The 23,908-nt window shown below is 34.1% G+C and overlaps 2 protein-coding genes across 4 annotated transcripts in view; both read right to left on the minus strand.

The window, feature by feature from the left end:
* Nucleotides 1–1,880, minus strand: part of MFSD14A (major facilitator superfamily domain containing 14A) — a 46,361-nt gene extending 44,481 nt beyond the window's left edge. Inside the window, exon 1 of the mRNA XM_019919240.3 lies at nucleotides 56–1,880. Within this exon, the coding sequence (XP_019774799.1) occupies nucleotides 56–163 (108 nt within the window). The 5' untranslated portion in view covers nucleotides 164–1,880. The remainder of the gene's footprint in view (nucleotides 1–55) is intronic.
* Nucleotides 1,881–2,704: 824 nt separating this feature from the next.
* The window catches only part of SLC35A3 (solute carrier family 35 member A3), a 33,838-nt gene continuing 12,634 nt past the window's right edge, over nucleotides 2,705–23,908 (minus strand). For 2 of the 3 annotated variants that reach the window (XM_019919246.3, XM_019919247.3), the window contains exons 2-8: nucleotides 22,977–23,181; nucleotides 20,279–20,433; nucleotides 20,079–20,201; nucleotides 17,948–18,119; nucleotides 13,835–13,953; nucleotides 11,882–12,015; nucleotides 2,705–6,499 (exon numbers count right to left, since the gene is read on the minus strand). In XM_019919246.3, the coding sequence (XP_019774805.1) occupies nucleotides 6,409–6,499; nucleotides 11,882–12,015; nucleotides 13,835–13,953; nucleotides 17,948–18,119; nucleotides 20,079–20,201; nucleotides 20,279–20,433; nucleotides 22,977–23,181 (999 nt within the window). In that variant the 3' untranslated portion in view covers nucleotides 2,705–6,408. Of the gene's footprint in view, nucleotides 6,500–11,881; nucleotides 12,016–13,285; nucleotides 13,524–13,834; nucleotides 13,954–17,947; nucleotides 18,120–20,078; nucleotides 20,202–20,278; nucleotides 20,434–22,976; nucleotides 23,182–23,908 lie in introns of those variants that run through there. The other variant, XR_002173047.3, reaches the window with a different exon arrangement.

Raw genomic sequence — 23,908 nt, forward strand, 5'->3', positions numbered from 1 at the left:
GTTTAGAATTCATAGCAGTATTCTGAAACAGCCGTAAAATGAAACATAAACTCACCTCTGTCCTTTTCTGTAATCCTATTAGCATCCAAGAAATATTACTGTTGCTATCTTTAAAAACCTGTTGAAGCAGCTTGCATATATTAGAAAAAGCACTTAGCATCATAATTTTTAATTGCTGTATTTACTATCCAAGCAAAATAGAATAAAATGGAACATAATAAAACTTCAGCCTAAAGGAGAAAACTTAAACCCTCAATTATTAGAAATTGTGTTTTTGTATATACAATGTTTTTTAAAAGAACAAACACATAAACTCACATCCACAGATTTTGTTTAAAATATACAAGTGAAGTCTGATTTAACACATTTAACTAAACCTTTTAAATACTTTACATTTAAAGTACATTTTTTTAGAGTGAATTTTCAGATGATTACCCCAAAACACTGTAACAGCATTCATTATTCTTTTAAATCCTCAGTAAGTTCAAGTTAAAAAAGGATGAACGTGTGTATCTCAGGTAAACTATTCCCAAAGGAGTATCATTACTGTTTGTTTTAAAGAAGTTACTTTTAACATATTAGAAACCCTAAATAAATAAATGTAAATAAATGCATAAATGAAAAAACCTGATTAGATCCAATGGAGGGCTGATACTTAACCCCAATAAAGGATGACTGGAAATGTGGAGCTGTCAGTTAACAGTGAAGGCCTACTATGAGCCAAACTAAAGTGATGGCTACTGGTAATTTACAGTTAGCTCAGGGAGCACCCTTCTAGTTGCTAGATGGGATGCTGCCCAATTCATGAATCGTCAAAAAAGCCAATTAGATCTTCTAAATAAATAAAATTAGCTCAAAATTGTATGTTAATATACAGCATAGATTAAAAGTTTATAAATTAATTTTTAAATGTCTTTTAAGTATTCCAACATTTAATAAAATTGTAATTAAATATCAGAACTGAAAACTAAATAAATACTACATATGCTACTTAGCACTGTATCTGATTATGTTTTTCTGCCCTTGAGTCATGTTCAGAATCATTTCACAACATTTCTGAAATTAAAAATGACAATGTATAAATGTCTCCATAAACAATTGTCATTGCTTGTGTCATCCTCATCAGTTCAGAAGTATGTGTATGAGAGACGAATGGCCACCGTGTAAGGAATTTGGCCTTACCCAGAGTTCTGGCCTTTATCGTCAGGAGGTCCCAGTGAGAGGAGTGTCTTTGTTATTCATATTGGGCTCCTCAAATCACATCTTATAATTTATGCTAACATGAGCCCCTAGAGCCTGATGTCAGCTAGTTCTCCAGGGAGGGTCAGGGCTGGACAGTGAGTTCAACCATGTGTGCAAAGAATCTATCAATCATGCCAAGTAATAAAACTTCAGTAAAAATCTGAACACCAAAGCGTGGGTGAACTTACCCGATTGGCAGTACTTGCGTGTAGTATCATAAATTGTGGCCAGAGTATATAACATTGTCTAAGACTCCACAGGGAGTGGACAATTGGAAAGGACGACTGGAGTTTGGACCCCTCCTAGACTCTGCCCTATGTGTCTCTTCCTTTGGCTGGTTCTAACTTGTATTCTTTCTCTGGAATAAATGTGATTATAATAGCTTTCAGTGAGTTCTTTCTAGTGAATTATTGAGCCTGAAGGTGAATTTGGGAAACCTCTGAATTTATAGTCACCAAGACACTCTACTATAGTACAATTTCAAATCTTTGGGATTTGAAATTCGGCAATTTATTTCCTCTGATATTTTCTCCTCTGGAATGTGTATGTAATCAATCCTGCTTTGAAAAAATTCTCTTTTTAAGAACAGTAAGAAAGACAATTATGATTACTAACACTGGTCACTATCTGACTGTGTTGAACGGCAGTGGTATCTGTAAGATTTAGATTATGAGGCGTATTTGCATAGCACAGGATTCAAGGATTTTGATATACTTTCAATGAAAGTATTACAATAAAAAAAATATTTAAAGATTTTCAGTTAGTGCTTCTGAGAAGATACCAAAGAAGGGTATACATTTTAATGCTGATATTATTTTAGTAACATTTTAAAACAGCATTTTGTACAAGGTTACTTCAGTAATAAAGGTGGAAATAAAATCCTTTATATTGCTTATCATTTGATCTCTATGCATTGAATTGATAGTCACAATAGAAACAATTATATTCAAATTATGAAGAAAACTGGGAATTTCCTGGCGGTCCAGTGGTTAGGACTCCGTGCTTCCACTGCAGGGGGCACGGGCTTGATCCCCGGTCGGGGAACTAAAATCCTCCAAGCCGTGCGGTGCAGCCAAAAAACAAATATGAAAAAAATATATACCGATTACTGTAATTTCTTAACTTTGAGGCTAGCAAAGAGATAATTTATTTAAAGCAAAAAAATTTTAGACTGGTATCATCATACAGGTAGAGAAATTCTAACGAGTTTAAATAAAATCCAGTCTTTCATGCTAAGGCATAGGCTAGTAAAAAGGAAGATCACACACATGATAAAGGTAACTTGAGAGGTAGGGAAAGACTCAGTGAGTCATTTTTGATATATAGAGAGGAGACTAATTCATGGTTAAGTCAAGCACGGGTGAACAGGGAAACAAGGAAATATAGGAAAAAATTTACATAGTTATGAAAATAATCTATTTCCATAAATCTACTGAATAGATAATAACTGGATACCAAAAAATGACAAAGAGAAATTTATCAATTAAAAAGCCATTTAACAAAAGACCAATTTACAGATTCCTTTGAATTATGTCCATAAAAAATTTAAATATACAAATCACAGCCCCAAACCCAAAAGAATCTTCCTAAACAAAGGAAATACACAAATAGACAAATTCAGAATCGAAATCATTAAAAAAATAGTTTAAAAATCACAGTAAATTATATCTTATAATAAGAAATAAAAAACCAAAATGACAGTTATATACAATTGTTAAAGTTTCAAAATTTCAATGATGGAGCAATAGTACCATAATTTATTTAAATAAGTTCTGTTCACTAATACTTGTATAATATACCTATTTTAATATTCTGTTAGATAATGGATTTAAATAGCAAATGTTGAAACAATGAAAAAATTGAATTATATTCTTAAAACATCCTAATTTTGCCTATGTGTCCAAAATTGTGAATTACAGTAATGTCCTCCAGAAAAGTCAGGTATTTGGTAAAGCAAGGCACATAGGACCAGGTTTTGATAAAGGTGCTTTTTCTTTGGTCCTATAATTACTTTAAATATGCTACATATCTGGGAGATCCTTAAGATGACTTTCGATATAGCATAAATAACTTTCATAAACTCTTTCTTATGTAGAGCATACATTCATATGTAATTAAATATTATGACAACGAAAGTGTAAATAAAATGAGTGATGCTAAACCCTGTTTTTAAAAACAAAACAACTCAGGTGACTATACAATGACATTTTAAAAGTCTAATAATTTGATATGTAGGAAAAGTGTATCAATTCTTAAGGATAGTTTGTATTACACTAAGTCTACTGAGCACAAAGTCAATTAATTTCCACTCAGATTCTGTCTCTTTAGATTCTAGTTTAAATATCAAACCACCTTTCCTTCTATGAAATTGTGACATTCAATATAAATTGATGTAAATATTTAAGTTTTGCATCTCTAAACTATATTTTCCACCATAAAAGTAGTCTACAATGTCTCTAAAAATCACTTATTATAGAATTGATAATATTACTGTGTTGATACATCTACATGTTGCATTTCAAAATTTTCTTCCAAAATACAATATTCTTAAGTTTTATAGAACTATCAGTTGGCACTCTTCTCCCATAAGTTAGCACATTTTTATAATGAACAAAGTAGTAACATGTAAACTTTAAAAAGTATAAGAATTTAAATAATCAAGGAGTCATCATTATAAAAGATTGATACAATAAGGCTTCTGGAGGTCATCAAAATATACAGCACACACAGAAGAAAACAGCATTATCTGTATATATGACATGATCTAGGATACAGGTCCACCTTCTCAAATATGATTATTTCTTTATGAATCACAAACTACACAACCAAATCTCTAATAACGTTTTCAAACCTACTAGAAAAGCAAAATATAAATTATGCCTGTCTAATAAAAGTTTGCTTTGCAAATAGACTATTTTGCCCTTTCTCAGAACTCTTGATTACATTTTATAAACTTTGGTGGGAATCTTGAAAATTGTGTTATTTTGGACACCTGAAAATATATTACTATTGTAACTAACATGTCTGATGTCCAATAATTTGCTGTATCATTTTTTGCAGTGTTAAAATTGAGACTAAACCTGAATTAACAATTAATTATGAATGCACACTGAATTAACACATAAGTACCCAACCAGTACTTCAGTGTGAGCTGAACATAAATCTTTATATTTAGTCTTGAATTCTGTGCATTATAGGATTTAGACTTCCCTTAGCAGTAAGTAATAAGATGTAAGCCTGAATGTTGTTACAGTCTAAAAACACCATTCTCAAATTGTGGTAAAGTTATTAAATAAATACTCTAAAAGGTGGTCACTGAAAGTCGTAAGTCAGAGTTCCAGAAAGTTTGCTTGGTGCCAACTTGGAATCACCAGCAGATTAATTTAAAATACTTTGTGATTTTAAGCATTTTTTAAAACTCTGTATGGAATATATTAGGCTTTTGTCCTGTAGAGGCTAGGTTTGCCTCAGCAAAGTAACACAGCCAGTCCTAATTAGCCAAGAATAGCCAACAGTTTGTAACATAGTATTTTTCAGCCAAATTTTGTTTAACAAAATCCATTAGAATTATATAAAAATATTTATTTTTTACAGATTTATACTATTAGAACAGGAGACTTTTAAAAATATATAATGTATAAAAGAAAAAAATAAATTCCTATACATAATAGGTAATTCTGTCTCTAGTCAATAATTAAATTAAACCCATATTCCAATTTTAGAAAGTATTTGTGCCCACCTGTTCATTTGATCATTTCTGCTATATTTTCTCTCCCTGAACCAATTTATTAAATAACTCATGTAATTTGCAATCTCAACTCCAGTGCTAATCAAAGGGAAAGGAAACCACTATTGTAAAGCAAAGCTGTGGCTCCTTCCTGGCAGCTTTTGTAGGGTCACAGAAAGGGAATTCAGAATTCAGCTGCCTCTCCCAGACATGCATCAGAGAATTCCTGGGAATGGTGGGTTTATGAGAGGCCTAGAAAGTTCTTCTGAGCAGCCTTGAATTTATACTTACAGTGCCATTTAAAATAATGTAATATCATGGCAATCTGGAATGTCTCCAAGAAAAGTCATTTTGGTCTCAATTTATTGACATCTGTACTACTATTTTTTTGGTTTTGTCAACAGTTGTACATTAAAAGAAGTTTTTACAGATCAATGAGTAAAATATTCATCTAAAAATGCTCTAGTTATTATACAGTATATGCTTTGATAGTTCAAAATTCTCCAAATGGAGACATTAGACAATAATTATTATTTTAAATTATTATGAGTATTTAAATTACATTTTAAAACTTTAATGGAAATTAACACACACAGAAATTTATTTTAAAGTAATATTAAGGATTTATCTGATTTACAGAAAAGAAATACAATTAAGAGATTAAGGACAAAACTCCATTAGTGTAAAAGTAACTGGCTACTATCTAGCACAGGAACAACTGGATTGCTTGCTTCCAGCAGTTCTGAAGCACTAAAAGATCTTAAAATGTAGGTGGAGAAATAGATGTGTATATTTCTTTACATTAAATTTAAATATGAAATTTATTGTCTGACAAATCAGACCCAGAATGTTACTTTATCAATTTTTATGCAGTTGAACATTTGCAACATATAGCAATCTTTTGTTCAGTAATCTTCTGTATAAATATAAAAATCTGAGATACATGAAAATGTTTTTCAAATCATCCTATTTCTTCACAGCTTTATAGGTAATTATAATTTTCAAACTTTGAATATCCATGTTATTTGATATATCTGTACAGAAAGAGTAAGATAAAAAACATTTAATATGATTAAATATATCTAATTTGCAAAATTGATGTCTGACATTTGTTGTGTGCTCTTGCAAAGAATGCATAGGATATTTCTGCAGCAATCAAAAACATAAAATCTTTTTAAACTCAGATTTCAAGTTTCCTCCAATAATTATTCTAATCCCTGGAAATACTTTCAAGTTTTGATTTCTTGATGCAATAGGCATTTTGTTACATATACATATATTTTATCCTTAAACTTTCATATTTTCAAACCATTTGAACATTATGATCAGATTCAGCATGATGATTTTTTTCTTAGAATCTGTAGAAGTCCTCTGTGCAGGATTAATGTTGAGATTCCTAGTGCACCATTGTGAAAAACCAGATAAAGACAGTATTACCACTATGCTTTAGTGGGATTTCCTGCAGGTTTAGGATCATAACCATATAGGAAAGTAGCTGTTATTACAAGGATGGCTCCAAGGAAAAAGACACTAAATAGATGAAGAAGAAATGAAAAAGAGAAAATCAGATTAAAAACAAAACAAGTCATATTTCTTTACTATAAAAACAAATATAATTTGGGACAAAATGTTCCAGTAACATGCTAACAAATACTGAGTACTTACTACATTCCAGATATTTAGCTAAGTGTTTTACATGCATTATCTCATTTAGTTCTCACAACAACCTTATAAGGAAGGACTAGCACTGTCCTCATTTGTTTATATATGAGGAAACAGGTTTAGAGAATTTAAGTAATTTGCTTAAAGTCCCACAGCTTGAAGTGGGAGATAGAATTCAAACTCAGGTATGTTTAACTCTAGAGCCAAGCCTGCACTTTCATCCACTGTGCTATACTGTAGTCTCCCAAAGCAAAGATGTATAAAAGGTTGTATTTCATCTTTTTTCAAAACCATTTTTTAAAATCGAAGTATAGTTAATTTACAATATTGTGTTAGTTTCAGGTGTACAGCAAAGTTATTCAGTTATACATATATGTATATATAGTATTTCATTGTAATGTGCCTTTTGCCTATAATACATTGAATAATAAGAGATCTCGATTTTTTAAAAAATTTGAATATATAAAGGGAAAATTGCATTCTTTTCAAACCACAGTAAAGTTCAGTTTAAAATACAAGGTAGTAATAAGCAAAACTCAGGATTTTTATAGGATGCTTTACAAAAGGAAATAAGACTGAATGCAGGAAGACTTGGTTTCTTCTTTAGTTTATCTATCCATATATATAATATACCTTACTATAAACAGGAAATGAATTTAAACTGGTACTGGAACTCAAACTGAATGTAAACTGGAATATCAGTCTTAACTTTTAACATGTACATTCTTCAAAGTGCTGTTACAGGGACATGAATTAGTCTTGCTTTTACAGTTTTTATTAACAGTTTGAAATCACTCCCCTGCCTCAAAAAAAAAATGTTCTATAAGGGAAAAAGATCACTAATCCTTATTATGAGTTAAAGGGCCCTTCATAATATGGTCCTTCCAACCTTATCTCCCACACTCCACCCCACCCCATCTATAATTCAGCCACTCCATTTAGTGAACACAACATGCCTTTCAGGGCAGTATCCTTGTAGATGCTATTCCTCTGCCTGCAGTGTCCCTCCCAAGAAAACTGCTTATTCATAACAACTCAGGTCTTAAGTCTCCAAGACTAACTCCCTTAAGCAGAGTTACTCTATGGTAACACTTTATCACACTGTAGTAAATAATGTGTTATTTACATTCTGCTCCCTGCTGCCATGTGTTCCTCATTCATCATTATATTCCTAGTACCTAGCATATATAGGGAGCTTAATCATTATCTGTTATGATAAATCTAGTGTTGACTTGATGCAGATGTGTAACTTTTCAAACACCTTGAATACATATATACATATAAGATTAAGAGAACATAAAACTTCCTATAATGTAAATATCTTGAAGAAAATTACTACCACAGGAATATTTGGTAACTATTTAGGCTGCATAAGCTTCTGACTGAGCACTTTCTTTGTCAATCATTATGAGTTTCTCTTAACTTTCCAGAAATCTGGAATTGCATAGAATCACATGCTCAGTTGGAAAGTTGTCTGATCCAACTTTCTACCCACCGTAGGAACCCATTGTATGATATTTCTAACAGGATCTACTAGACCAGGGGTCCCCAATCCTGGCCTGTTAGGAACCGGGCCACACAGCAGGAGGGGAGCGGCAGGCAAGTGAGCAAAGCTTCATCTGTATTTACAGCCGCTTCCCATCACTTGCATTACTGCCTGAGCTCTGCCTCTTGTCAGTATCATGGTGAGTTGTATAATTATTTCATTATATATTACAATGTAATAATAATAAAGTGCACAATAACTGTAATGTGTTTGAATCATCCCGAAACCATCCCTCCCCGTAAGGCTGTGGAAAACCTGTCTTCCACAAAACTGGTCCCTGGTGCCAAAAAAGGTTGGGGACCGCTGTACTAGACTATCTACTGTCAGGAAACCCCTGCTTCCCAAGCCAGCTATTTTTTAGGTAGTTCTGAGAGAAATAATTTTGTTAAGGAAAAAGCTATCAGAATTTAATATTTCAAGGATTTGAGCCCCCTCTTTCTAATGGAATTGTGTATATACTTCCATTGCTGCATTGATCATAGTTATAATTTATTCTCATGCCCATCTCTCCAGTCACTGTGATCTCCTTGAAGATAGAAAATCATATCTTATTCAGGCATTCCTGTTTTTCCAGGATCTAGTACACTGGCAGGCAGACATATAGTGGACACAATAAATTTTTGATAAAAGAATAAGCAAGCCTAAATACAAGGATGGTAATACCAATAAGCAAAATAATGAGCACAAAAAAAATAGGAAAGGGAATACTGGTAATATATCAGTAGAGATGTCTAGCAGTCAGTTGAAAATAGGGATCTAGAGTTATCTTCATAGAGAGGACAGGTAAGACATGGCAGTGGATGAGATAGATAAGAGAGTGAATGAAGACTGACAGTTACCAAAGGAACAATCAGAAAGGCAGGTACAGGGGTCAGGGGTACTACTTCTGAGAAACCAAAAAACTTTCAGGAGGTGAAATGGGTATAACAAAGGAAAATATATTATTATATTCACAATATAGATCATTGCATTTATTGGATAATAGAAGTTCTCCACAAAAGAAAGAATACATAAAGATGGAGGGCCTAGCTATCTATTTTAGGAAAAATAACCTGTCTTCTCCATCTGACTTGGTGTCCTATGCATATTCTCAAAACATTCATTCATTCAATAATAACAGTATCATTGTCTTTTCTCTTTTTAGCTTCATCCCAACATACCTTACATGCTCCCTCAGAAACATGGATTTACAAACACAGGTATGTAGCTTACTGAAAAACTCCTACTCTTTTGTCCCTCTGCTGGTTTACGTGATCATTTACTTGTTTATTCCCTGCATGATTTGAAGATTTAAAGTTAACACTTTGGCCTTATTTGATGTTTTTTTTTGAAAAAGGTATGCCTTTTTAAGTTACCCTAAAAATATACAAGTTCCAAACATTCTCAAATAATATTAAAGCATGTAATTTCCCCATTTAATATGTAGGGAATAAAGCATCACTAAGACATAGGTGCTAATTATTACGGTTGTCTCAGTGTAAGTAATTCATTCCCGTATCAAGTTAAAAACATAAATACTTTTAAATTCATGCCTCAGAAAAATTACAGATTTCAACACGCATGTCCCAGACCTATTGTCCAAGTTGCTAGAGAAGAACCAAAACCATAAATGTTCAATATAGAAACAGAATGAGCATATTACATTTTTCTACTATCAAATTCCACCCACAATCCTATCTCACTCTCACTAACACAAATTAATTTTACTAACTGTATTAAAATTTTAAGGTCTTGAACATTCATTCAACAAACATACTGAGTATCTATTATGTGCCAAACTCCAGCCTTGCTTACTTATTATCAGATGGTGGTAAGTCTTCTGAAGACAGGAGGAAAGAATGTTGGAAGAGGGGGTGCTTTTTCTTAGATCTCTTGATAAAGGGATATTTGAGCCAAGATCTAAGGACATGAGGGAGTATGCCATGTGAATATGTAGGGGATGCGTTTTCCAAGAAAAATAGGGCAAGTCAAAGCCCATAGCAAAGAAGTTACAATAGCAAAAAAAAAAAAAAATTAAAAAATTAAAAAAAGGTAAACAAGAGGAAAGTAGTATCAGGTAAGGATAGAAAGGTAGCTAAAAGCCAAAGCAAATAGGCTGTCGATGGTGACAACTTTTGAGTGACATAGGAAGCAATTAGAGGGTTTCTGAGTCTGATCTGATTTACACTGAAAAGAACCATTCTGGTTACTGAATGGAGAAAATTCAGGGACACAGGTGAAGAGAAGAAGCAAGGAGACAAGTCAGGAGACTATTTCCTTAATCTAGACGATAAATGAGGGTGACTTGGATCGTGGTGGTAGCAGTAGAGGTTGTGAGAAATGATCAGCTTCTGGAGATATTAAAAAGGAAGAATTGACAGGATTTGCTTCTGGATTAGAATGACATGTGAGAGAATAGTAAAGAGAAGCTGACGACCTTACTTCACTAAGAAAATTTAAAATTTCCATACATTTTAACTTCCTCTTATAAAGCTATCTATATCCATAGCTATAGAGTCTGCCTTCTCTGAGGTTACTGTGGATATACTGTGTTCCTATCTAAGTCAGAAAGGATTTTGGCCTAAGCAACTGAAAGAATGAAGGTGCTGCCACTTACTAAATTGGGAACCCTGACAGAGATGGGGAATGAGTTAGACATTGAAGAAAATGTCAAACAGACAATTAGATATAAAAGCCTGGAATTCAAATTTAAATTTGAGAGTTATTAGCCTATAGATGGTATTTAAAGCCGTGAGAATAGAGATCACCAAGGGAGTGAGTGCAGATATAAGAAGTCCAAGGACAGATGAAGAGAGTACTCCCGAAGTTTAGAGAACGAGAAGATAAGGAGGGGAGTGAAGTTAGAGGAAACCATGAATGGTATCCTGGAATCCATTAAAACATAATCTCATTACTCTGGGATTACAAATTAGTAATTGTAAAAAAAATAGAACTTTATTACACTTTACTCTTCCTCACTCTGTCTTCTCTCTTGGCATCCATGACACTACACGATCCTGGGTTTCCTGCCTCACCCATCATTCCTTTTGCAATTCTTTTTCAGACTATTCTTCTCCCTGCCACCACCTAATTGAATTTTCTCATGAGCCACCTTCTCTATATAAACAAACTATCCTCTTCAAGAATGTCACCTACTCTCTTGGCTTTAGCTATATAAATTCTTCATTTAAAAATGTAATTATATGACTTATTTTATGACTTTTATGACTTATTAACTTTTAAAAATATGACTTGTAACTTTGGGAAAAAAACCTATTCAGATCTATTGAGAAAATTGTGGCGAGCCAAATTGTATAAATTGCTTTCCAGTGTTAGATTTTTTTTCATGCATTTAGTTTGAAACCTTTTTAAAAAGATAGTTAAATGGGGGGCTTCCCTGGTGGCTCAGTGGTTGAGAGTCCGCCTGCCGATGCAGGGGACATGGGTTCGTGCCCCGGTCCGGGAAGATCCCACATACCGCAGAGCAGCTGGGCCCGTGAGCCATGGCCGCTGGGCCTGCGCGTCCGGAGCCTGTGCTCCGCAACGGGAGAGGCCACGACAGTGAGAGGCCCGCATACCAACAACAACAAAAAAAGATAAATGAATCTTACTATATTTCTTCAAAAGTTGTAATAGAACAAAATTTTTCAGATTAGATCTTATGAAAGACTCTTATTTTTCTATATACTTTTGGAGGTTTAAAGAAATAGAAAAGAATACACTACCTGGTTGGTACGAAATCTTGTAGCCAAAAATAAGATATCAGTGTTGATAATATTATGGACAGAGAGGTTGCAAATCCTTTTAAAATGTTATCCGCATACTTAATAACAGCAGCTATTACAAGGCCTCCCAGTGCCTGCAGAAGTTTTAAAAGATTATTTTAAAAAATAAACATATATAAAACTGCTTTTCAAAACAATCTCAATGAAGCTTCAGACTTTGTCCTATAACCTAATCCCATTAAAGTAAGTGATTTTTATTAAACATCTCATAACAAATGGACTTATAGGTTTTGTTCAGTAGCCCCCTTATTTCAAAAGGTATCTGACAAAGTAACTACCAGCATAATCTGAAGTTTGTTATAATGGAGTTTGACCATATTATGAATAAAACATCTGTCCTCATCCAATTTAGTAATTAAACATCACTTGTTCAGACAAATGTGGGAAAATTGGACACACTGATTAGTGAAATATTTTTACTTTTGATTAAAAATAAACTGTAACTTGAAAGTTATTTTACTAGCCTTTTAATAGCCTAACTTGGATTTCTTCCTCTAGTTTCTTCCCATTCTAATCTACCTTTCATTGCTGTCAGATTACTCTTCCTAAAGCACTTTAATCATTCTCTTTAAGAGTGAAGAATTGGGCTTCCCTGGTGGCGCAGTGGTTGAGAGTCCACCTGCTGATGCAGGGGACACGGGTTCGTGCCCCAGTCCGGGAAGATCCCACATGCCGCGGAGCGGCTGGGCCCGTGAGCCATGGCCACTGAGCCTGCACGTCCGGAGCCTGTGCTCCACGACGGGAGAGGCCACAACAGTGAGAGGCCCACGTACCGCAAAAAAAAAAAAAAAAAAAAAAAAAGAGTGAAGAACTTTCTACCAAATCCCTCTCAAATTCCAAATTGTGGCTACTTAAATAACAAAGTTTTACCATATCTCATAGTTTTGTTTTCTACCGAACCCTACATATCAGCTCCCAAGTCTGGGTTACCCACTTTCACTGTACCTCTTCAAATGGTAGAAGCTTTATGAGAGAAAGTCACAAATTATGCCAAGTGAGCTCACTACAGATTGATGTTTGAGTCCTGGTATTTCTTAGCAGTGTTCTCATTCCCCTATTTACTCCCTCATACCAACTGTACCAAACCTTTTAAATTTTTCTCAAGTCTTTAGCCCCTCTTAAGGAAAGAGAGCTTCCCTCCTTGATAGGATAAAAGCTATCATACATAAACTCTCCTGACTTACCCTATCTCTACCTCAAATTTTCTCTGAATTTTCACTACCCTTGTCTCCTTTTCTCCTATATTAAAAATAGAAGTATCCTTCCTGCTTTCAAAACACAACTATCCTTTGCCACCTTCACCCATCCTCCCTAAGGGACCTTGTTTCTTACAGCTTCAAATACCTCTAGAGAAAGGCTTTGTGAAGGCAGAGACTTCTATCTTCATTTTTGTATCCTCCAGAGTACTCAGTAAGTATTTTTTGAAGATGAAATTACTCAACCCTTGAATAATTTCAAGTTATAAGCCGAGGTAATTTGATAGGAGTACTCCAATATGTAACCACAATGTAAACTATAAACTGTTACAGATTTAAATATCTAGACCTGCTTCTTAAGCCTGAAATAGCTGACCACAGACTTCCTGTAAAATAATCAGAACAGTAGAAAAATTACAAGTTATATTTCTCCTCAGCTTTCAACTTTTATTCTTAAACTTGCATTTTCGTTATGTTAAATTTAAATACCATAAAGTTCATTCATGATTCATTTTCAAATAAGTTTTCATTACAGCATTTAGATCAGTTCTATTTTAACTTCCCTGAATAAACTAGAGATAATGAGAGTACTGATAGGAGGGACCCTTCTTCCTTATATCAGTATATCATAGCTACTTTGATTCTCTATATTAAAATAAAATTTATTAGCATAAATGTAAGACTTTAAATGCTTTACCTGAAGAACAACAACTATCCAGGTCAGCCAGTTATACCCCTGAAAAAATCCATTCTTTGATACCAGTTCTCCATCATAAACATATACACCCATTAATCCAAATATACTCCCAAAGAAACCTAAAATAAAAGTAAAGTCTATGTCAAACATCATTTAGTTTGCCTGGAGAGATATTTTTCTATAAACATTCCAAATAATTTTAAACTTAACTTTTCCTTTTCAATAAAATTGGACTACTTTAAAATTTTTTTACTTGTATAATTATATAAACTTAAGAAAAGTATACTTAGTACTATATTATGACTGTAATATAGACATGGGATATATAAAAGAACAGAGATTACCAACTTTGGAGGACTGAAAAAATATAGTGTATACATTCCAGGACGAAATGGCTCTCCCATTCAAATATTTCTAAAATGCTCACTTTTGGTGTATTTCATTGTATCTTATATCTTCCTATTGCTAGATCTAGATTTTCATATATTCACATTCATACATGCAGATATAATAGCTCAGGTATGTGGTCCAGCATTTTCCTTTATTTGGAAATTTTGGATGTACAATAATTAATAAACAAAAAATTAGAGCTAAGAAACAGTCAGCCATAGGCAACATCAGAATGTTGTTATTGAAGTCTCACTGTTAGGGAAAGTCAGCTCAGTGAGAGCCTGAAATGTGTCTTATTCACTGCTGAATCCCTTACTTCTACCACAGAGCTTGTCACATGACTACTGGATCTAAGATTTCCTGGAGCAATCCTAAACTATGAATAAAGAAATGGATATTACAGGGGTCATCTCTTTGGGGCAGTCTGTAGTAAGATATGCAAAGAGTGCAGGGTAAAGCAATTTTTTATAAAGCCGCAACTACTCAAAGTATTCCACAGTGAAAAAGAACTAAAAGGGATGTGAAATGTTCTTTCTAAAATTTTATTTATGCCAACTCTATTATTTTAATATGTCTAATTTAGAACATGAAAAAAATACAAAATCACAAAAATAAACACTTCCAAGGGTATTACTCATATCTTTTTTAATTATAAAAATAACACTTGATAATTTAAAAAAATGTATAGAGTACAGAAGAGTATACACATGTCAGTATGTACAGATCTACTGCATTCTTCTATCAGTTGCGTAATATTCCATCGTACGGACAATAACAGTATGAAATACACATATAATGCCACATGCAACAAAATGTACTAAGTGCTTTATGTATGTTAACTCATATAACAACCCTATGAGGTGGACACTTCTAGTTCGTTTTACAGATGAACAAACTGAAGCAAAGAGAGGTTAAATAAACTTGCCCAAACTCATGTTGCTGGTTAGTGATGGATTCAAGATTTTAATCCAGGCAGAGAGGTTTTGAAGTCTATGATCCATTTAATCATATTGATAATTTATTTAACCAGTATTCTAAATGTTTTCTATTTTTTACAATTGTAACCAATGCTGAAATGAATAAACTTGGACATTTATCTTTGTTCTCTTGTATAAATATTTATATCTGTAGGATAAATTCTTATCCAGACATGGAATTTTTACATTAAAGCTGTAATTTATTTAAAATTTTGTTATATATTCCCAAATTGAGATCCAATAAGGTTACATCAGTCTACCAGTTGCCCCTCCATATTCGCAGGTTTTGCATCCACAGATTCAACCATCCGTGAATCAAAAATGTAAAAAAAATATTCCAGAAAGTTCCAAAAAACAAAACTTGAATTTGCCAGCACAGCAACTTATTTACAAAGCATTTACACTGTATTAGGTATTATAAATAATCTAGAGATGATTCAGTGTATATGAGAAGATTGCATAAGTCATATGCAAACACTATACACCATTTTATACAAGGGACTTGATCATCCACGGCAGTCCTGGAACCAATCCCCCACAGATACCAAGGGAAGACTGTACTCCTAGCAACCTAAGGTAACAAGAGTTCCTGCTTCTCCATTCTGTGGCTAATATTGGATCTTATCAATTAGCTAATCTTTGACCGTTGATGTTTGAAAACTTCTATACATTGTTTTGTTTTTGTAATCTCGAGTTCTATAACTTATTTATGTATCCTTTTCAAAACTTTGAGTTATTACCATTACCATTAGATTGTGTTATGAGGTCAAACCAAAGAATAAGAAATCCATGAAATACCACAGTCATGAATTCTGACCTTTCATTTTTATCTTAAAATCGAGAAAATTTGGGGTAACTCATACAAACCTGAATATTTCTTTCTTTTCTGATATTTGCATATTAATGTAAATAGCTGACATAAGTGCTTAGGCACTAATAAAGCACAAGGCACTTTATTCTAAACACTTTACATGTATTATCTCATTTAATCCGCATAGCAACATATGAAATAAGTACCATAATTAAGTATATTTTATAGATGAGGAAGCAGAGAGGAAGGTTAAGTAAGTTCTGTAATGCCACACACGTGGTAGGTAATAAAATCAGGATTTGGGGCTTCCCTGGTGGCACAGTGGTTGAGAGTCCGCCTGCCAATGCAGGGGACACGGGTTCGTGCCCCGGTCCGGGAAGATCCCACATGCCGCGGAGCGGCTGGGCCCATGAGCCGTGGCCGCTGAGCCTGCACGTCCGGAGCCTGTGCTCCGCAACAGGAGAGGCCACAACGGTGAGAGGCCCACGTACCGCAAAAAAAAAAAAAAATCAGGATTTGAGTGGTCAGACTACCAAACCAAGAGTTCTTAACCACTATGCTATAGATATACTCTTTCTGAAATGGTGAATGCTTTTCAAGTCTGAACTTGCCTTCTAGACAAACTGAACAAAGGGAAGCTAATTTAATTTTGTTTTCAAAAATATTTACCTTGACATTCTTAAAAAAAAAAAAACACACGATACATTTCTACAAATTTTGCAGAGAAACAAATAAATACTATGAGATAAAATGAAGGTTCAGTCTGTTTGTCATCATATTATGTGAAAACAGCTGAAAGAATGGACTTTAATCAAATTTTGAAGGTTTGTCTTAAAATACAGGCCATTAGGATTACAGACAATTCACTGTATAGGGCCTGGAAGGGCCTGTTATGACTGCTATCAGGAAACATGGTATAGCTATTAAGCTGATGTGAAGAAAAAAACAGTGGCTTCAAAGAAAAAAAACAATGGTTTCAAAGATGAGCTCCAAAGTCACAGGGACAGAGGCTTAAAACAGAACATGTTGATTTGCAGTTGAGCTGCTTCTCACATGTAGCATCTTCCAAAATGAATATGACAAGAATACTAAATTCTGAAATCTTTGTATGAGGAGTTAAATATTACAATACTGTATACAAATAGTTTAAATATCTATTCAAAGGCAATCTCTTTTTTCTTTTAAACTATTCACCTTCAGTTAGAAAAATGCTGTAGTATTTAAAAGCTAAAATGTAACAATTTGAAATAAAAAAGCATAGTAAGATTTTAAAGAGACAAAATTTCTTCATTTCAAACTTGCTCCATTTAAGTATCTATTTTTTCAGCTTTACTGAGGTATAATTGATAAGTAGAATTCTAAGACATTTGAAGTGTACATTGTGGTGATTTGATATACAACATGGTGACTGTAGCTGATAACACTGCATCATATAATTAAATTTACTATCTTTTTTTGTTTGTTTGTTTGTTTTACTATCTTAATCTCTTTTTCCAGGAGGAAAATATGTTAAGTTATTTGCAACATCTGTGGAAAACACAGCAACCAAAGACAAAGGCTCCAAATGGTGAGGACAGAAACAGGCTTTATACATTCTTATGAGCACAGACCCAAAATTCCATATTCTTGAAAAGACATTCATTTAAAATACAGTTTTTCAAAAGGCAAAAACCCTGACAGATATTTCCATCAACAGCAGCTTTTATAAAAGGTTTATTTAATTAAAGATACATAGGACTTCCTGGCAGTCCAGTGGTTAAGATGCTGTGCTCCCAGTGTAGGGGGCACAGGTTCAATCCCTGGTTGGGGAACTAAGATCCTGCATGCTCTGCGGTGTGGCCAAAAAATTTTTAAGAAAAACAGGAAAACACAGAAATCTTTAAACATAACAATATAATCCTTTAAAAATAATATTAGAAAACATTTAAAACTTACCAAGTTGAATGTTTCTTATCCATACTGATTGTTTGGTTTCTTTTAAGATTTTCTCAAAGTAAACCCCAGCAAAGCCACTTGAAAAACATGCTGTGAGAACTGCCATGAGGCCTACAAATTGTGAGCCAGCTGAAAGTTCCTTAGAATTAAGCTCTTGAGAATCTGAGGGCCACTGAACAAAAAGAAAAAACTGAAGTTTAATTCCTATAATATTTTACAAAATACACATTTAGAGTCCACTCTTCGACCTTAAGGTAAAAATACAGCCAATACCATTCTGGGGGATTGCAGAGAAGAGCTTTTGAAAGAAAAACTTAGAATCACTTTTTTTTCCCCATAGTGATATTACTGTTGTAATTTATAATTTCAAAAATACCCTAAAAAAGAGAACAAGTATAATAAACGCACAGATGCACAAAATAGCCTCCACAAGCAGTTCAGTTGTAGAAATTCAGAGTGTGAAGTGTTGGAGCAGCAAAAATGAGTATGGAGCTGATGTTTCATTATGGAAGGTCCATTTCATGCTAACCATTCTGAGCTTTATTCTGTAGATCAGTGTTCCTAAAACTTCACTTATTTCCCTATCATCTTCATGGTTTTTGTCAAATGTATGTTCTCCCTAAACTATTACTTGATATTTTAATTTAAAATACCTCACTTTTCTTTCTTTTTTTTTTTTTTAAAGAAGATGTTGGGGGTAGGAGTTAGTAATTAATTTATTTATTTATGGCTGTGTTGGGTCTTCGTCTCTGTGTGAGGGCTTTCTCTAGTTGTGGCAAGCGGGGGCCACTCTTCATCACGGTGCACGGGCCTCTTACTGTCGTGGCCTCTTTTGTTGCAGAGCAGAGGCTCCAGACACGCAGGCTCAGTAGTTGTGGCTCACGGGCCTAGTTGCTCCACGGCATGTGGGATCCTCCCAGACCAGGGCTCGAACCCATGTCCCCTGCATTAGCAGGCAGATTCTCAACCACTGCGCCACCAGGGAAGCCCTAAAATACCTCACTTTTAAAAACGGAATACCAACTTTACCTTACCTTAAGCAGAATCTATGAAAATATGGGTTTGATATGCCAATTATATTTTTCTAATAACCACTTAAATAACTATTAGAAATATTTATTCAAAATATACATACCACACTCTGAGGAAAGTGATTGTAGGGGAGGGGGGCTTTGGACAGCAGGAGATTGACATGATTGGATTTCTTTTAGATAGACCACAGTGGTGACTAAGTGGAGGCTGAATTGTAAGACAGAAGTTAAAAAAAAAAATCAATTAGGAGGCAAAAGATTACTTGAGACACAAAGAAGGCATGAAATGTGGAAGTGTTAGTGATAGACAAGGACAGAATCAAGAAGTATTAGAAAGCAGAATCAGAAAGTCTTAGTGATTGACTGGATGTACAGGCTAAAGGAAGAGTCTAGGACAACTCTCAGGCTAAGTAAATCATGACTGGAAAAAACAGAAATAAAGAACAGGTTTGGTGGGGAAAAGGTAAAGTGCAGCTTTGGATACACTGAGTTTATAAGGCCTATTGAACAACCAAACAAAGATGTCCAATGTGCTTTTAGATATATAAATCTGAAACTAGAGGTGATAACCAGAGCTGATGACACAGACCAAGAAGCTATCAGCATATGTGTTAATAAAAACCTTCAGAAAGAATGAAATCTCCAAAAATAAGGAAATAATTTAAGAGAAATAACAAGCCTATCAACAACACAATATCTAATGGGAATATCAAGAAAGAGGACCCCAGGAAGGAAACCAATAAGGAATCATTAGAAAGATGTGAAAAGAACCAGGAGCGAGTGGTATCAGGGAAGCTGAGAGACAATAGGAAGGGAGTGGTTGATCTCAAATGTCCAGATACTCAGTAAAAAACAGCTTTGTTTTACATACAGTGTCTTATTTCCCTAAATAGACTGTTCATTTCTTTATGTCAGATAATTTGATTCTACTTCTTTGTGTCATTTATAGTCCCAATGTAGTATCTTGCTCAAAGGAAGCCCTCAAAAAATGTCAGTTGTAAGAATAAGCATTTTCTTCAACAAATAACAGAACCATATTTTCCAAAATGAGGTCTGAAACTGTGATAAAAGTAAAAGTTATACTTATCTTGAATAGTTACCTGTACAAAAGCAACTCCTGTCATCAAAATTACTAGGGAGAGCCACTGGTACACACCTAATTTTTTACTAAGCATCGACACAGAAAATAATGCAGTCGTAAGAATTTTCAACTGATATGTGACCTGAAAAAGAAAACAGCTAATATTATTGTTTGTTTCTTTCTTTCTTAGAAACACTACTAGAAATGTATTCTAAATACCTGATAAGTAGCTGCATCTAGATTTGACAGTGCCACATAGAGTAAATTATTCTGAAGAGTATATATCCCTGATGGAATAGCAAGTTTAAGTGTTTCCATAGGTTTATTAAGAATTTCATCATGTAGTATTCGATTCAGTGCTCTTAGACTACATTCTAGAAAAAACATGAAATGGACAAAATCAATAATTAAGTAACTCCAAATAAGTTACATACTCTCTCTAAAGTCCTCAGTTTTTTCACCTGTAAAAAATGAAAATTTGGCTACATGTTAAGATCCTTTTAGGTCTAAAATATACAGACGTACCTCAGAGATATTGCAGGTTCATTTCCAGACCACTGCCATAAAGTGAGTATCACAATAAAGTGAGTCACAAGAATTTTTTTTGGTTTCTCAGTGCATATAAAAGTTATGTTTACACTTTACTGTAGTCTGTTAACTGGGCAATAAGATTATGTATAAAAAAAATAATGTGCATACCTTAATTAAAAAATACTTTAGGGCTTCCCTGGTGGTGCAGTGGTTGAGAGTCCGCCTGCCGATGCAGGGGACATGGGTTCGTGCCCCGGTCTGGGAAGATCCCACATGCCGCGGAGCAGCTGGGCCTGTGAGCCGTGGCCGCTGAGCCTGTGTGTCCGGAGCCTGTGCTCCGCAACGGGAGAGGCCACAACAGTGAGAGGCCCGCATACCGCAAAAAAACAAAACAAAACAAGACTTTATTGCTAAAAAAATACCATCATCTGACAATGGAGGGTTGCCACAAATCTTATATTTATAAAAAACACAATATCTGCAGTAAAATAAGGTATACCTATACCTTTAATGATGCTAATATTTCAAATATTAAATATATATTTCATTGGGGAATAAATCAAATTGATTATATATACACATATGTATTTATGATAACCAAAACCTCAAAGTATTCGTCAACCAAGTATTCTTACTTTATCATAGCAATATTATAATATTGATACCTTGTATTTTATAATGTATTTTATCATCAGCCATTAATGCCAATTAATAATTATGAAGACTTTAATCATAAAAAGAAGGATATCAGGAGGTGGGTTTGGCTCAAACAACAGAAAACCCAACCAACAGTGGCTCAAACCCATAGGGATTTGTCTCACATGTCATGAGTCCAGGTCAAAAGCTGCTACAGCAGCTCCGTGATGACATCAGGGACCTAGCTCTCTCTGTATATATATTGGCTTTTTATTTTCATGCTTTTCATGTATTGTCTACATGATTTTTTGCAACAGATTGCCAACTGACTGATGCACCTCTGGTTCTTCTTTCCGGAAGGAAGAAAGAAGAGGAGGAAACAGTGGCCTAGCAGGCATCTTCTTCCCTCTCCCTGACCAAGACTGTGTGTTGCATAACTACTCCCTGCTGCAAGGGAGCTGGAAAATCAATTATTTTCTTTTATATTCTCCACATTAGATATAAGAAAGTGAGAAAGGAGTTAAAAATGGACTCTGAGCTAGCCAACCCACAGTATCAATCACAAAAAAATGTCCAAAGAACTTTAAGAGATATATAAATCCCCAAAGAAGGGAGAAATTCTAAGGAACCCTACCACCTTACCAACAATACACTTCACAGATGATTTTCTCTCGCAACATAAAACTTGCAAACTTTATGAAAACTGTTTTAAAATGAAAATACCTTTTTAAAAATTAATTTTTATTGGAGTTTAGTTGAGTAACAATGTGTTAGTTTCCAAAATGAAAATAACTAAAGAATGCTACTTGATATTCAGCCTTTCCTGACTAAAATAATGGTAAAAAAAATTATGTAAGTAAAACAAAAGTTACGAAAATATTATTTTAGTTTTAGCAGAAAAAATATAAAATATAAGCTCATCTTTAAAATTAAATTTTTAAATAATTAATGCTGTCACATATTTTTCTCATTAGCAGTATGAGGGTAGTGGAATTGAGTCTTGATTTCTCTGATTGCTAGAGAGGTTGAACATCTTTTTATACATTGATTGGCCACCCAGGTTTTCTCTTCTGTGAGTTGCCTATTTATATCTTTTGTCCCTTTTTTTGTTGAGTTTCTTATCTTTTTCTTATTGAGTTGTGGGAGTTCTTTGTACATTCTGGATATTAATTATTAGTGATTACCTGTGATGTAAATATCTTCTCTCAATCTGTTGCTTGTCTTCTCATTTGGTTTGATATATAAAAACATGAAAAAGTCTGTTTTTCATTTTAATGTACCCCCAAATAATCTAACCACATGGAGCCCTAACTACTGGACCACCAGGGAATTCCCTCAATAAAGATTTTTTTTTAAAAAAACTATATCAAATTAGTCACTGCTGGACTAATCATGCAGCAAATAAAATAAAAAAGCCTTGACTTTAGTAAAAAATTATTACTCCTCTAAATTACTTATTCTCAAATTATTATTAATGCAAGAAACTGTTTCATATTTACAGCATTAACCAGAGGACATGAATCATAACATAGATAAAAATAAAATACCTTTATTACTAGACTAAAACCATCTTAATAAAATGAAAATTGAAATGTTCTTCAATAATGCAAGTGTTCAAATGTGTAGTTACCTATATATATATGTCATATATATAGGTATCTATACATATATACTATATATATATCTCACATGTGAATAACTCCAAAATAATTAAATAAATTGCAATGACTTAAAAAACCTAGATACCTACTGCTGTCTTTGTAGACTAATAAAATGCAGGCCATTATCTTCAAAAGTTCAGCAACAACCACGGCTGTAGATGACAGATAACGAGGCCCCTCCTCTTTTAAAGTCCTAGAATAACGCATCGTTAGAACCAGACTGGTAGTCTGAAAGACCAAAATTCCCAAGGAAAGGTATTTTAGGTTGGCTGACATTGTTTTATCTTCATTTGCCTGAAAAACAAAATACACAGGGCAAATAAATAGAAAATACAGAAATTATAAATATTTTAAAAACCAGTAAAAACAACAACAACAAAAAAAACCAGTAAGAGATGTCTGGTTCCAAACAAGATAAAGTGCATTCCATCCTATTCTTCCTGCTAATTACAACTGTAAACCTTGGACCAAAGACAAAGCAACTACAAGGAGACTCTTGTAGAAAAGAGACTGGCTAGAGACTGCAGATCTTGAGTGATTAAAAAATCTTGAGATTTTTTGCCATTCATGTATCTCACCCTGGGTGTGACAGCAGTTTACAACCTGGAACCACCAACAGGTGTAGGTCAACAACAAAAAAACCATAAGAAAAAACCCACTGTCTCCAACCAAAGGACTGGGAAGACAGCAGCCCTGAAGGATGCAACCCTCCCAAATGGGTGCTGTATAATCTATGGGGCAGAGCCTTGCTGACCATCCCAACCCTGCAAAAATGACAACAGAGGTGGTGGCCCTCCCATCCCCCACCAGGATGCAGCCACAAAGACTATGCGGGCAGAGCCCTGCCAACCATTCCTGCCCTACATAAGGTGAATGTCAGCAAAGACGCAGCACCATTCCTCCCTCTCCAGTGGCTGCCTACTAATATAGACGATTTAAGTAGGAACCAAGGTCTCATAACACTCAAAATGTCCAGGATACAATCCAAAATGAGTATACTCATCATTCCAAAAGACAGGAA

The sequence above is a fragment of the Tursiops truncatus genome, chromosome 1 (assembly GCF_011762595.2).
Source record: "Tursiops truncatus isolate mTurTru1 chromosome 1, mTurTru1.mat.Y, whole genome shotgun sequence".
NCBI lineage: Eukaryota > Metazoa > Chordata > Mammalia > Artiodactyla > Delphinidae > Tursiops > Tursiops truncatus.